Consider the following 14,757-nt stretch of genomic DNA (forward strand, 5'->3'; position numbering starts at 1 on the left):
GGACCGTGCCGGATTTCCAGTGACTTAATTTTGGCCGTAATTATTTCTATGGCATCATCGTCCAGGTTTCGCAAAAGATTGCTTGTTATGCCATCCGGACCCGGGGCAGAAGTGCCATTTAAATTGAAGAGTACGTGCCTTATCTCGGCTGTAGTGAAATCATTGTCTAAGTCCTGTTGCGATAGTCCGGAGTAAGGTTCGTTTATTTCTTCTTCGTTCTCATTGTCATTTTTAACTGGCAGTAATTATTATATAAATGTGAAGAAATTAACGTGGACGAAAAGACAATTTGCCGCCGGCAGGGACCGAACCTGCAACCTTCGAATAACGCGTCCGATGCTCTACCAATTGAGCTACGGTGGCGGTCGTCCTCTCGTCCACTTTATCGGATATATGGGGGAATTTTAAACCTATCTGTGTATTTTAAATTTTATCTGTGCTCTCAGTAAGGTTGTGTCTAACAAAGTTTTTAGTTCACACACGCCCTTTAAGTGTCTCAAATTCAATGCAGGCAAATAGTCAGATACGCAGATAGGTGCCTGAAACTATGCGAAGTATCCTAAGAATGCTAATATCAGAAAAATCAAGTTCTTTCTGCTGCGTTCGATATATAGTGCGATTCAGCCTCACATATATGGGACTATATTTGTAATGTCCAGAATGTCAGTGTTTTCCTCCCTTCCTTTCGCATTTATTTTTGCAGGACGCAATTTACTCATGCGAAAATAAAAATAATATCTGCAAACGGCCGGAGGCCTCAGGAGAGCGTCTGAGATTATTAGTGTCTGCAAGGAAGGCCGGAAGGAAGCGCAAGTACTAATGGTAAACAAGCTTGTCATACTATATTTAAAAAATTGGCCGCCATCCCGCCCTGCTAATGTGAATGTCCAGCAAAGCTGTATCAAACACCACACATACTGATGGGGGGGGGGGGGGGGGGGTAGTACGTTTTATTATTACTTTAGAGTAATAGTAGTGATAAGTAACTGTATATAACTTGTATTTCACTTTTGATGTTACCTTTTGTGCCTGGTTCCTGTATCATCGACCTTTTATAGCATTTTTATTGTACTACTTCCTTGTTTGACATGCTTTGCTCTTGCATATCTGTTTTGCTTACCTCATGTAAATTGGTTTATACCTTTTGTGTATGCAATTTCTGTTACGCCCCCCTTACCCAATGTCCACGTGGCCATGTAAGGTACTTTCAAATAAATAAATAAATAAGCGCTTTGTGGTCGCTGTGGTAGACCATGATCGGTTCGGCGACCATTTTCAGCAAGACGAATTTGTTCCTTTCGTCGAGCATTGTATTCACGCTGTTCTTCTGGTGTCTTTAATTTCCGTCTAACCATGGCAGTCTTAGAGTAAACTGAATGAGCTGCTAGACAGGTCTTCCTTTTATATATGAAAGCGAGAAACACATGCGGGAAGAAGGAAGGGCTGTTTGACGTCACTCGAAGCCAAGCCATCGTGTGAAGTGCAAAGCCCCTGCAACCTAATCTTTACCGGGAATGCGTGGGAAGGTGTTCCCATTGTTCACAGATGCCTTATTATCCGGCCATATCATGCGGTTTTGATGCTTGTTTTGTGGTCTTCTTTATTGAAACGAATACGCTCAATACTGTATGCCTGATTTCAAAGAAAGATATGCCGTTTGCCTTCGATTGTTAAAGGGCCCCTAAACTATCCAGAGGTTGAAGAAGTTTAGTTGTGGCGTTACAGTTGTACACGAGTCTACAGCGAACGCTAGCGGAGTTACACGCGTTTGCTCGTTTCGCTGTCTTTCCTTCGCTACGTTGCATTCGTCGGCTCGTCTGTCCACCTCTCCGAATGCCTTCCTTAGCGTCCGAGGTGAAAACGCAATGAGCGCGCGCATCTGCTAGCAGAAGAGCACGCGAGTGTCTGTGTGGTGAGTAGTGGGATTTCCCCAATTTCTGTGGCACATACGCGCTGTAGGAGTTTTGTGCTGACGCCACAAAATTTTCAGATCAACGAGAGGAATACAGCATCGCTGTCGCTTCGTGGACGAAAAGGGGACAACAAAGGTTGGAATCGAGATTGGTGCGTGAGCTCGACAAGGTATCCACATGCCGGGGATTGACAAGATCGTTTGTCGGCCAATGTTGTATGCGAAAACCCCACAGCCTGATTCTACCTCGGCGGCCCGAAGGCGCAAATGAACCAACGTACAGAGAAATTAACAAGTATCTTATTGACCAACTTTGGCCGACCCACGGTCTGCCCTGGTCACGGTGCAAGGTTCAAGCCATTCATGAAATTCTCAGGGCCCCTACGGTTCCCTGAAGATTTTGCGCCGCCCGTTTAATTATGAAATAATCTCAGATGCCCTCCCGTAGCCCTTGTTTGCAAGTTATCATGCCGCACACAAAAAGAAGCGCGCGAAGCGCGAAAGAAAGGCCTACGTAGCCGCTAGGCCGCTAGGCCAGCTAGGCGCCCTAGTCTCTATTTAATCCAAGCCATGTCGCAGCCAATGTAGAAAGTACGTCGCGCGCGTCGGGCAAAGTTGTTGACGTTGATGAGCGATATTTCTCTTAGAGCTGTAGAGCTTAGAGCGCCCAGCATCCGTTGTCATGTGCTGCTTAATCAAGCACCACTGAAATTTGTTTCTGCTTCTGGCGTAACGAAAGTATCATGTCTAACTTTGACTGCATTGTGGTCACTTGCTGTTCTCTTAAGTGGGCGACTGCGATTGAATCAGGTGATGCCACACATATCCGTCGTGTACTACTGTGTTTGTAGCTGCTTTCATCGATTTGCTAGCGTGAAGCTTCATATGAATCCATTTCAGAACTACGGATACTTAAAGCTCGGAGTATCATTTCTAAATCGGCCAAGATACTTACTATCGAGGACCCTGCAAGTAACATCGGCAGCGGAGCTGCCACGTTGAATGCACTTCTTGTAGTGACAGAATACTTGAGTGCACAAAATGGATATACTGTAAGTAGACAATTACTTGTCGTCGACACTGTTTTACACTGTTCTGGTACCATGAATAAATTAATAAGTCGTTATAGAGCTTCCAGTGAAGTGCCGCACACTGGTGGACGCACCCCGAGGTCATATCTTAAAAAAAAATGTGGGAGCCCTAGCATTGCGCCGTTCAGTGTCTCACTAGCTGACGGCGATTTTCTGCGTGTTTTGCAGCTGTAACTCATAGCATCCGGCTGCTTTGGTGCAGGAGCTTCCAAGATTCCATTTCTATTTCTGAAGAACTTGCAGTGAAACAATGGCAATTAGCTTACGGAAACTGACAATTGTGTAGATGAGTGAGCTGTAGAATTCTTCGTGTAGTAACGGGGTAAAAAAAAGGGGGGGTTTGGCGAATGCCTTTGTGGCCAAGGTCCAAAAAGGGGGCGCGGTGAATGCCTTCGCCACGCCCCCTGTTTGGACCTTGGCCACACCTCCTTGTTAACAAAAGTTCCACAGTATTTCTAATAGCTTTGGCTTGCACTAGAAGCGAAATCTTTATGCTAATCACATTTATATTGCTATATTCTTCCAGGTAGTGTCCCCTGACGTGCTTGAAAAGAGCCGGATTTTAATACTGCATCATGTAAGATATCTACTGTTGACTTTGCAATACACTAGTCAAATCATAATTTCCTTGTTAGGGTGTGTTTTAATGTAGCTATTTTCGCTCTTTTTCTTTTGTCTCGTATACCTCTCAATATCACAGTTATATTGAGTACACACATGTACGTCATCTCACTTTTGTCCACTGAAGGGAATATAAAAGGACTCGAGCTGAACAACACTGGGACCATTTTTTCCCTCTAATTTTTTTATTTTCTTATTATTTATTGTAGTAATGAGGCCAGTGATAAACTGGGAGAAGAGCTGCAACAGGATCATTCTTGGCCATTGATTAAACTCAACCTTCTGGAGTGAACCCTTTCATTTCATTTTGGCTTTATTGTCCGCTCCATATACTAATTGCATACATTTGCTTTTTGTTAAACAATGAGGGGCTGGATTTGGTTTACAACATTGCTGTTTTTTCAATGCAATGCATTCCTTGCCTAATACCAGGCTCGTCATAGTAGGTTCCTGTCTATTGGCAGAGTTCAAACTGGAATGGAGTGGGTCACAATAGCCCGATGCTTTATACCCATCAGGTCGCAAACGTGTGCACACTTCTGCCACTTAGCGAAAAGAGCTGCGTATACATTAGATTGCATAGCCACAATTTGCTTTAAAAGGACCGACAGCTGATTTTTCTCGACCCAGTTTTTACAGCTCAACAGAAAGCTCACCCTTCGCAGTGTTTTTAGCTGCAGTGGTTGATCCCAAAAGCACGTGGTTATTTTATAAGCAGTATTTTTTCATCTGAAAAGCCCCTAAACTGTATGTAGACGTCCTCCAGCAATGCTGTGAAGCGATAGCGATGCCGATAGCCCTCCTCGCATTACGCTCAAGAATCTGCTTTCACAGGAGTAAGTGAAACTTTGGTTACCCACCTTCGTATTGACATTTTCAATCATTTTGGAATATAAAAAGCAGGTAGAATAAGTTTTTCGAACGCTCGTCATCACATGAGATCCCTTTACCGCCTCACGAGCCAGGCACTCGTGGCCTCCTCGATAAGTTCCGGCAACGTGTCGCCGGAGGTAATCTCAGAGGCCGCAAGGTGCTCTTCATACTTCTCCAACTCATTGGTACGTGCCGCTAGGCCCTTAGCTAACAACATTCATGCTGCCGCTCATGAGCATCGGATCACACTTCAAGCAAAGGCGGCACCACTGTTTTGCTCAGTGCAAACGAAGGTATATCTGCACGTTTTAAGTTAAAAAAGATTATAATAAAAAGTGTGCTGCATTTCAAGAGACAATTAATAGCGTACACCAGTAAAAGGTCATTGATCATCTACTAGTGCACCTTCACTTTTTTACCGCGAGAGGCGCCAAAAGTAATTCTGAGTGAAGAAATAAAAATATAAATCTGTGTTTAACGAGAAAAACGGGGTTAATTTTTTAGAGTACAATAGACAATCTTTCCATTGGTGAGGTTATCTCAATTCTTCAGAGCGGTTGTCGGTCCCTTTAAGAACAAAAAGCATGTGCACCCCTGCCATTCTCCTTTAGGCCCAAACAGAAATGGAATGTGTGAATAATTGTCAACTTTACTGCAGTCCATCATGTATGTAACCCACAACCTTTGCGTAATGCAAAGGTTGTGGCTTTTAGTGTCTGTAAGTGGCAAGTTTATTATTTTTTTTTTTTTTTCAAATACTGCAGCCCAATGCAGGGCTATTGCAGGAGTGGGGTACATACAATAGGAAAGAATAACAGTAACATCACAACAAGATTTTCATCGGAACAAATATCGCCACCTCCTAAGCACAAACGGGTACATAAATGAGAAAAAAATAGGACAACAATGTCATTCAAGTGCCTCCAAAAAATCTGACATTCATTTCATGAACCGAACCTGGTAGATCGTTCCAGTAGACAATAATTTTCCGGAAAAAAACTATATTTGAACATATTAGTACATGCAAAGAATGGCCTTATGTTAAGATTGTGACCACGTCTAGTTGGCAGAGTATTAGCATACACAATGTAATTATCATTAGATAGCCGGCATGATGAGTGAACATAAGAGTGCAAAAGTTTCAAAGAGTCAATATCACGCCTTGTGCACAATGGAGATAAATTCAAAGATTTCATTGCAGATGAGGGCGAAAAATCATGGTCATAGTGATGAAAAATGAAGCGAACAGATTTCCTTTGGACAGATTCAATTCTATTCGTGTCACACATTTTGTATGGATTCCACACACACGAAGCGTACTCTAATATAGGGCGGATCAGTGTTTTGTACATTAGTAATTTGGTGGATTTTGGTGATGTAGATAATGTACGTCTTAAGTAACCTAATTTTTTTAATGCCTTAGATGTAATATAATCTATGTGATGCGACCATTGCATGTTGTGTGTGAACATAACCCCAAGGTATTTGTGTGTCTGTGCTCGGGGAACTGCGACGTTGTTGAATGAGTATGCATATTGTGATGGAGAATGGCTGTTCATGAAAGACAAAATTACTGTTTTTTGGAAGTTTATGCGCATCTGCCAGTCCAAGCACCAAGAACAAAACTGCGAGAAAGAATCCTGAAGTATGGCGTGACCATTAGGAGAAGTAATTACCTGGTAAAGTACACAGTCGTCGGCGTACAGGCGAACTTGGGACCTAATATTGCTGGGAAGGTCATTTATAAAAATCAGAAATAACATTGGACCGAGAACGGAGCCCTGTGGGACACCAGATGTAACTTTTACTGTTGAGGACGACTTGGAATTGAATGAGACGAATTGAGAGCGCGAGTTTAGAAAGCTTGCTAACCAGTCAATCAATTGCGGATTATTTAAAATTACTTCTAGTTTACTTAGAAGCTTGCTGTTTACCTAGAAGCCCCCTCCAAGTTGTTTCTTCATACACTTTCATTCATTTTCTATTTATCTCATAATTATCACACTTCAATTAAAAACTACAGTTATACTCGCGGACAACGTTTCTTGGCAATGCAGGAAAGGCTACGGGGGCGGAGCTACTGCACATGTACTCCTCCGCGAAGTAGTCCGGTTCGGCGCGCTTTTCGAACTTAATTTTGGTTTGTGAACCTTCCGTATCTCGTGTGACGACCGTTTGATTATTCAAGCGGCCGTCACAGACTTAGACAGCCATTTGTTAGTGAAATTCGTCGCAAGCTCCCTCGGCGAGTCGTCGGAAAAGCTGGAGGGTGATGAGCGCTCACCTGAAGACGAAGACGCCATTTTGACTGTGAGGTGCACGTGAAAGGTGCGACGTTTTCATGCGCCCAAAAACGCGAAATAAAACTGCATAAAGTGAAACAAATATAAATATCTTCCTGGTGCGTGCTGACCCTCTTTTCAAAGAGCGTCCCGTAGAAAATAAAGTAATGTTGTTGTTTTTTATCTCACGCGGAAAACACGGACGCCGTTGTGGGACCATATTCTTCAGCGGCAGCACACGCGTAGTTCGGCTCTCTAGTCTTCCCTTCATTGCCAAGAAAAGTTGTCCGCGAGTATAGCATCCCCTATGCTTCCCTTGGCATCATTATGTGTTGGCTTCATATGATTGTGTCTAACAACAAATGGGTCCCTTGATCCATTCTTCTTCCTTCGTACATCGCATAATAACAAGTTGTTTATAAAATCAAAAGCATACCAGTTTTCCCTATTCTTCTCTGTTGTCCGCTAGCACTTTGAAATGCCATGTAGCATCATGTTGCCTTCAGGAATGGCCCATGTAACAGGTTGTATTGTTATTTTGCTGTAATACAATAAATTGCTCGTCATGCTATGCCGTTGCTGTTTTTCTTACTACCTTTGTCACTGTCAAGCCATCAATGCCATGCCGTTGCCTCACTGTTGTCACAGGCCTGCATCACACACCATTGCTTAGGTTACCGTAATCTTAAAAATGCACGGCTGATGACGCTGTGAAATACTATTCGTGTGTGTTTAATTTTACAGGGCAGAGAGTATGCTCTGGAACCTTGTGGAAAGGCTTTTATGAGTGTACCACGAATTCATGCTGCTTCCATTGACCAGATCAATGGCCACTCTACCAACTTGGAGAATCTGTTGAATGTTACTTCTCAGGTACACAGTTCCCTTATGCTTACTGTTGTGCATACCGTGAAATCCTGGGCATGCGCCCACACCCGAGCAAGCACCCCCCTCCCCTTTTCAGGAGGTTTGAAATATGCACCAATGACCGAGCAAGCGCCCCCCCCTCCCCTCCCCTCCCACCATTTTCACTGTTTCGTTCACTCTTTTTATTTACCTGATGAGGTGAATAAAGTGCATGCATGCATGTTCAATAAAGCATTTCATTAGAAGCACGGGTGTACCTTCTTTATTCTGAGCGGCTCTTCCGTTGCCATCTTGAATTTTGATCCATGACCGAGCAAGGGCCCCCCTCCAAATCTTGTCTGATTATCTTTCACCATTGGGAGGGGGGCGCTTGCTGGGGATTCTACGGTAGTCCGTTCACACTTTATTAACCTTTTCTCTACCGAGTTTTCTAGCCAAAAACAATTCAAAAAGAGCGATATTTTTTATTTGCCTTTTTGATTCTATATGTCTCGAAACAACTCAAAAAACTGTTTAAAAGCAAAATATTTTTTTTTTAAATATGCAGAAGATTGGCTTCACTGCACTGCGCCATGGAAAGTGCCCCAACCTCGCCACTCTCCAGTGAAGAAAATGTCTCTTTAAAATTAAAAATAATAAAGTGCAGAAGCAAGCGACCTCGTGAAAAAAAAAAAAACTCGCGCCAGTGGCGTTTTTACATCTATTGGCGTTCAGTGCTGATATGTCGACAAGCGGTCATCGTCCAAATCCGATGATTTAGAGAAAATATGCTGCTCTGTGTAGTCTCCGACACACTCGCAGGAGAACTGAAATTCTTCATTCCACAAAACTTCAGCAAACAAGCGTTTTATCTTATTTCTTTTCTGAAGCAGCTGTTGCCAGCACACGTGCGCCGCTCACGCATGGAGGAGGACACCATTTTCTAATTCCGTTTACCAGTATTAAGACCTTTCTCAACCAAATGCATGCTTTGAGCGCGTTAAGTTTTTTACTGCGCCATCTGTTCAAACCAAAGAAAGCTCGGCAAAATTAATTAGGGTAGCTTAACTGCTCTGTGCCCCCAAACGCTTCTTTCAGCGTGGACATGCCAGCTCATCTTCGATGGGAGCAGCACAAACCGTTCGGACTAGCTCAGCTCGTCTTCGGTAGGGAAAGGGTTAATACCTTGTTGCACCGATAATATGTGCAATAGCTTTCTTGAACACTGAATTGTGTTGCAGTGTAATGGTGGAGGCTGTGTTTCACACTTTATTACACTTCATTAACAGTCACTTTATTTTAGTCAACTTCATCAATTCATTGATTTATTTGTGCTCACATGTACATTCTAGGTGATCTTAACATTATTTGCATAATAACCAATAATTTGCTCATGAAATGCCAAATTCACTCAATTAAAATAGGAGAGAACCACTGGCAGGTTGTGCACCCATCCACCGGCCATGCCAAATGCAGAAACTGAGAGTTCAGCTTGATAACTGTTGAATGGGGATGCAGTGATCTATATATGCAAGGCAGCTTTCAGTGCTACAGCAACTGATTTGCTCTGAATGACCAAACATTCATTTTAGCAGCTCCTGTTGTACCCTTCACTAAGTTTCTCAATGAAGCACCGAAATTCTCCCTGCATTAGTCTTGAGCATCACATCAGGAATGTAAACAGCATGTCTTATTGCAAGAGTATAAGTACACAGAATATGGACACAGAAATGCCTTTATCCCATGTGCTTTCCTTCCTGTTATGCTGCAAGAAAAATTAATGTCAACCAACTTGCCCAACTTTCTACGTTGCTAAATATCATTGCAGCACTGTTATTCACAAACTAAGGACATATGAAGCAGTATCACAGTCTTGCAAGGTCATTTGCACAGTGCCTATTTCATTATTTAATTGCTTAAACCCAGCAAAAGCTTTATTTCTAGTGAGGTAAGGCATACGTTATAAGCTGTATTTTAATTTTACGATTTTACCTTACATTTTCCACCAGTCCTTCGGTTACCATGCCAGATCGAATGAATGGAAATTCACATTATTGACATTACCTGTCGACAGTATCTTCCTACGTATTACTGTTATTTGATGCCACTCCCAAGGTTTATGTAACGTATGGCAACATGCGTCTCTTTCTTAGTGTAGTAATTGGCAACAAATCAGCTATCTCCGCCAGGAAAGATGAACTACACCTTGTTTTGGGACTTGATTATGCATTGCAGCGACTAATTTCGTTTTCCTCCTTAATGGTGTAATAAACTTACTGTACCTTTCTGACTGTTAGATGCAAGAAAATGGTCCTCCAGGTGTTTGGGTCTGCAGCACTGACATGATTTTGACCTGTAGTGATGTCGGTATGACAATCCTTACGTATCAACATCTTTCTTTCTTTGGAGTGTTAACTTTGAAATTTTGCTCACTTTGTATGCTGTTCTCTCAGCTGTAAATATCAATATATATCGACGTTCAGTCAGTCAGTAAATCATATTTGCAGCGTATGCTGCAAATATGATTTACTGACTGAGTGAATACTGTTCACTGTATCTTACCAGATTAAGGCGAGGTGTTAGCAGGTTCTGTTATGGTTGATCTAGTTCATCTTTTCATAGTTTATTTGGAAAAGTTCTTTAGAAAGGTGGCCTTGTTTGGTACTATAGTGAGGAAATGGTAGAAGTTGTGGGCAATGCATGCCAGGTGAAGGATCATGTAGTTATTAAGTTAGGACTTTCATATTGCTCCAACAAAAAAAATTGGTTTATTTGCAAGTCCTAATTATTTAACCCAACCAGACAGGCAAATCTGTTTAAATGTTTAGCTCCTAGTTAAAAGTTTTCATGGTAATGCCGAGTTTGATGTAAGTAAATTCAGTGATCACCTTACTTTACATTTTATTTATGAAGTTGGACCATCAAGCTTGACTTGTTGGTTGGTTGGTTGGTTGATTGTCTCAAAGCAACATTCAGGCTGTGTGAGGCTGTGTGTCTTTGTCTAGTGTTGTGCGTCCGGTATGGATCAGTACCAACTCACGAAAATGTCAGTTTTGCTATGTGAGACTTCCATAGCGAATAAACCACTGCACTAGATGGTTATAAAGTGCAGTGCTTAGTGACTGAAATACTATAATCAGACTGCATGGTGACCAGTGCTCTTAGCACCACTAGTGAGTGCTGGGTCATTGCTGAGGGACAAAATGCAGCTGCAATGTGTCAGAAAGACTTTATTTGTATAGCGTAATACACCAGTTTCATCCTAAAAGAAGGTAGGCGTGCAATCACAGGCACAAGAGAAGAGATCAAGACAATATAAACGCCGATTCATTCACAAAGCCGATTCAACACAAACATCAATTTCATTTTCCCAGCACCCATCGACGGCGCAAAAAGTTCTGGTTGCCATGCTGGGTAATAATGAAGTTTGAATTGTGAGGCATTGCACATTCATTTCAACACTTCTACATGTACTGAGTATGCCTCGTTACAAGTTGAAAGGCACTAAAACAAATTTATTGTTAAATGTTTTTGTATCTGAGGAAAATATAACTATATGGAGGCACACCTTGGTGACTCGTATGTTTCAAAATTTGAGCAAGCTTTGTTGTTTATGCATGTTCACAATGCAGGGAGTGCAGTGTACTTTTTTTTTTCCACTGTTACTTTTCACACCCAGACGTAAGAATGCCCTGTGTGACAGTGCCCTTACTTTCTTCAAACTGATATGCTTAGTCAGCATTCCTTATTAGCACAGTTTTATTACAGTGTTCTTGCCTTGCAGCCATCAACTGGTCGTGTGTCAAAGACTGCCTGCTCGTTTGCTCCGCTTGTGATCCCCTGTATGCTACAGGTCACGGTGCTGTCAAGGTGAACAGCGATGTAAGAGGCTTTAATTTTTTTGTATGTGTGCACAAGACTGTTTTAATGCCCAGTTGCCATAAAAGGAGCACGCATTATGTAACGTCTTTAAATTTAAAGCACTTTTATTCTCAATATAGACAAAGAAGGATAGGAAGCGTGGAGAACATACAGGATCTTGACCACTTGGTGGCAAAGAGTCCTCGTGAAATTTTTAGCAGGCCAGTACAACACTATTTGCACATCATGACTGCAATACATGTATGGCTCTGTGAAGGCTGTTTTAATATGAGCTACATATTTGTGGACAGCAATACGCATTTACCGCAGCAAAAATGTAATAATCACAGTCATATCTGGTCAGTAAGCGATTGCATTTAAAAATTGAGGCATCTTGTATCAACACAAAACATGTGTGCTACTGTAGTGTCATCGATTCTGACTTTGTGCAGCTTTCAGAAATCGCTGAAGAAGTTGTGCGAATGTGTGAAGCTGGATAGACCTCCATTACTTTGACTGCTGTTTGCAGTTGTATGTTCTCCAGAAATTTTGACCACCTGGGGTTCTTTAACGTGCACCTAAATCTAAGTACATGGGCCTCAAGCATTTTCGCCTCGATCGAAAATGCGGCCGCTGCAGCCAGGATTCAATCCCGTGACCTTCGGGTCAGCAGTCGAGCGCCATAACCACTAGACCACTGTGGCGGATCAAACAGACACGTCATTATTTTGTCCCCAAGCTTTGCCTTTGTACTGTGCAACACATCTCAATTTCAGCTTGCATCTTATTAGTTTGTTGCTAAACCAGTAGATAAGGTGAATTCAACCTACAACATTTGTGCATTTCCACCTGGAAAAGTATGTTGATTATGCATTGTTGTGTTTCATGCCTTCATACCTTAACACTCTTTGAAAGCCCTATACTGTACTGTAGTACTATCCATTCTTTTTTCTTTCAGGGCATTGTTTCAAGCATCTTATATTGTGGAACATTGGAAGCCTTGCACAATTACACACGTACTGATGGCACAGTTCTTGTTGTAAGATTTTGCTACTACTTTTTGCTTGAAGTATTTTTTAAAGTCTGCTGTAATGAAGTTTTGTTTCTAGTATGCTCATTATTTTTTGCCTACTTTTAGGTCTATTTTCTTAGGCTACTTAATAAGCTTCTTGTTACATTTTGTGGAAATGAAAGGTTCCTAGTAGAGCTGTGCGAATAGCAATATTTTGGGTGTGAAGCGAATTCGAATAATAAAGATTGAGTGCGAATCGAATCGAATAATTTCGAATAATTTTCGAATATTTCTCAAATATTTCTCAAACATTTTTCGAATAATTAGAAGTGAACTTACAGAAAAAGTTGCAGAGAATCCCTAAGTATGTTCTTGTGAGATCGCAACATGAAAGTGTTTCTTTTCGCTAGGTTGATGAAGCGCTGGTGGGGTCATATTTCATAGTTGTCTTTCTTATCAAGAGTGAGGCAATGTAGAGGCCAAATTCTATTTATGTACATGATTTGGTGCAACCAAAGTGTTGCCGACAACACTTTACACGTGATAGGCAGAGATGCCATTTCCTCAGCCTCTCCTCCTCTTTCAACTGCTGTGGAAGGCCAACTGACGTGGCAGACAAGGGTGTGCTCCCTTCAAGTTTGGAGTTCCAAATCTGCCAAGTAGACGTCGATATATAAGAACATCTGAAATTTTGGATGCTAAAAAGCTTCGGCGTCCGATTTTTCGGACTTCCTGCCCAAATTTCAGGTCCAAAACAGCATTAATTGAGCCCCCAACTCTGCCACATCTTTCATCTCCATGTTGGAACCAACGTTTTCTCGAGTTAATACATTTGCGACCGTAGCGGAGCTTGAAAGGCAGCTTTGCCGCAATACGGGGGTGTGATGAGGTGAAGCATATTGAAAATCTAGGGACCACTTCCAAACGGACGTTGACCGTCTCTTGGCTGAGTTCGACCGTAACGGACCTTGAAAGGCAGCTTTGCCGCAATACGGGGGTGTGAGGAGGTGAAGCATATTGAAAATCTAGAAACCACTTCCAATCAGACGTTGACTGTCTCTTGCCTAAGTTCGACCGTAACGGAGCTTGAAAGGCAGCTTGGCCGCAATACGGGGGTGTGATGAGGCGAAGCATATTGAAAATCTAGGGACCATTTCCAACCGGACTTGGTCTCTTGGCTAAATTCGACCGTAACGGAGCTTGAAAGGCAGCTTTGCCGCAATACGAGAGTGTAATGAGGTGAAGCATATTGAAAATCTGAAGGGGTCACTTTCAACCGGACGTTGACTGCATTTGTCTTTGGGAAGTTCGAATAGTTCGAATAGTAAAATTTCAGTGCGAATCGAATCGAATAGCAAACACTATTCGAAAAATATTCGAAATTTCGAATATTCGCACACCCTTAGTTCCTAGATAGCAAGGCACATTTATAGGGGCCCCGTTACAACCTTTGCATAGCCTTGAACATCTGCAGTCATCTAAGATTTCTGACCGCAGCTCAGTTAAAGGTACATTTAAAAAAGTGATTGTAGTCCTGTCCTCATGTATAACGGCTACTCTAAATGGTAATCACTTTTTGAGAAATGTTTCTGTAAATGAGCGTAGAATATTCGTGAAAAATACAAGTGCCACTTCAATGCTGGTTATTGTACGAGTTGATATTTAATCAGAATATAGAAATGCTTGTCTGCTAGTGTTGATGTTCAATAAAAAGACCAAGGTGGTTACATTTAGTGTGTAGCTCCCTTTACAATGACGCTCGCATCTGTAATGTGGCATTTAAAACATCATGAACTCAGTTGGAATTAACTCTGATGCCTTGTTATGCTCAGATGTTCTTAATTCTTATTATCACTACTTGTTTATCAGGATTATTTTTATATTAATTTATTCCATGTACTACAACCACTGACTGAAACAAACTTAATGATATTGTGTCAATTCACTGTATTTCTCTCTTAAGCTTTATTTGCATTTTTTGTTTTCTGGCAATACTACCACATGGCCTCAAACATTGTTTACTGTATTGGCTAAGGATTAAAGAAGTACTGACAATATTTCGTGGCCGAGATAGCCTGCACGATCGATTCCGGTGAACGTGCATATATCATCTGCAAGATAACAACAGCGAATATAGCTTGGAAGTTAATTTAAATGAATTTTGAAGTTTGCGTGAGCGATCAACATCCTCGTGCTACTGACACCCTCAAAGGGGACCCTTGGGGACCCCCTACTTCCCTCACGTGACCACGCTGCAAC

General features: G+C 41.9%; 1 protein-coding gene across 2 annotated transcripts in view; it reads left to right on the plus strand.

Annotated features, from left to right (window-relative positions):
* Positions 1 to 2,498: 2,498 nt before the first annotated feature.
* LOC119377852 (L-fucose kinase) overlaps positions 2,499 to 14,757 on the plus strand; it is a 65,657-nt gene continuing 53,398 nt past the window's right edge. For both annotated transcript variants that reach the window (XM_037647152.2, XM_037647160.2), the window contains exons 1-7: positions 2,499 to 2,722; positions 2,813 to 2,964; positions 3,530 to 3,580; positions 7,524 to 7,652; positions 9,923 to 9,992; positions 11,410 to 11,507; positions 12,445 to 12,525. In XM_037647152.2, the coding sequence (XP_037503080.1) occupies positions 2,656 to 2,722; positions 2,813 to 2,964; positions 3,530 to 3,580; positions 7,524 to 7,652; positions 9,923 to 9,992; positions 11,410 to 11,507; positions 12,445 to 12,525 (648 nt within the window). In that variant the 5' untranslated portion in view covers positions 2,499 to 2,655. The remainder of the gene's footprint in view (positions 2,723 to 2,812; positions 2,965 to 3,529; positions 3,581 to 7,523; positions 7,653 to 9,922; positions 9,993 to 11,409; positions 11,508 to 12,444; positions 12,526 to 14,757) is intronic.

The sequence above is a fragment of the Rhipicephalus sanguineus genome, chromosome 1, assembly GCF_013339695.2.
Source record: "Rhipicephalus sanguineus isolate Rsan-2018 chromosome 1, BIME_Rsan_1.4, whole genome shotgun sequence".
NCBI classification, from domain to species: domain Eukaryota; kingdom Metazoa; phylum Arthropoda; class Arachnida; order Ixodida; family Ixodidae; genus Rhipicephalus; species Rhipicephalus sanguineus.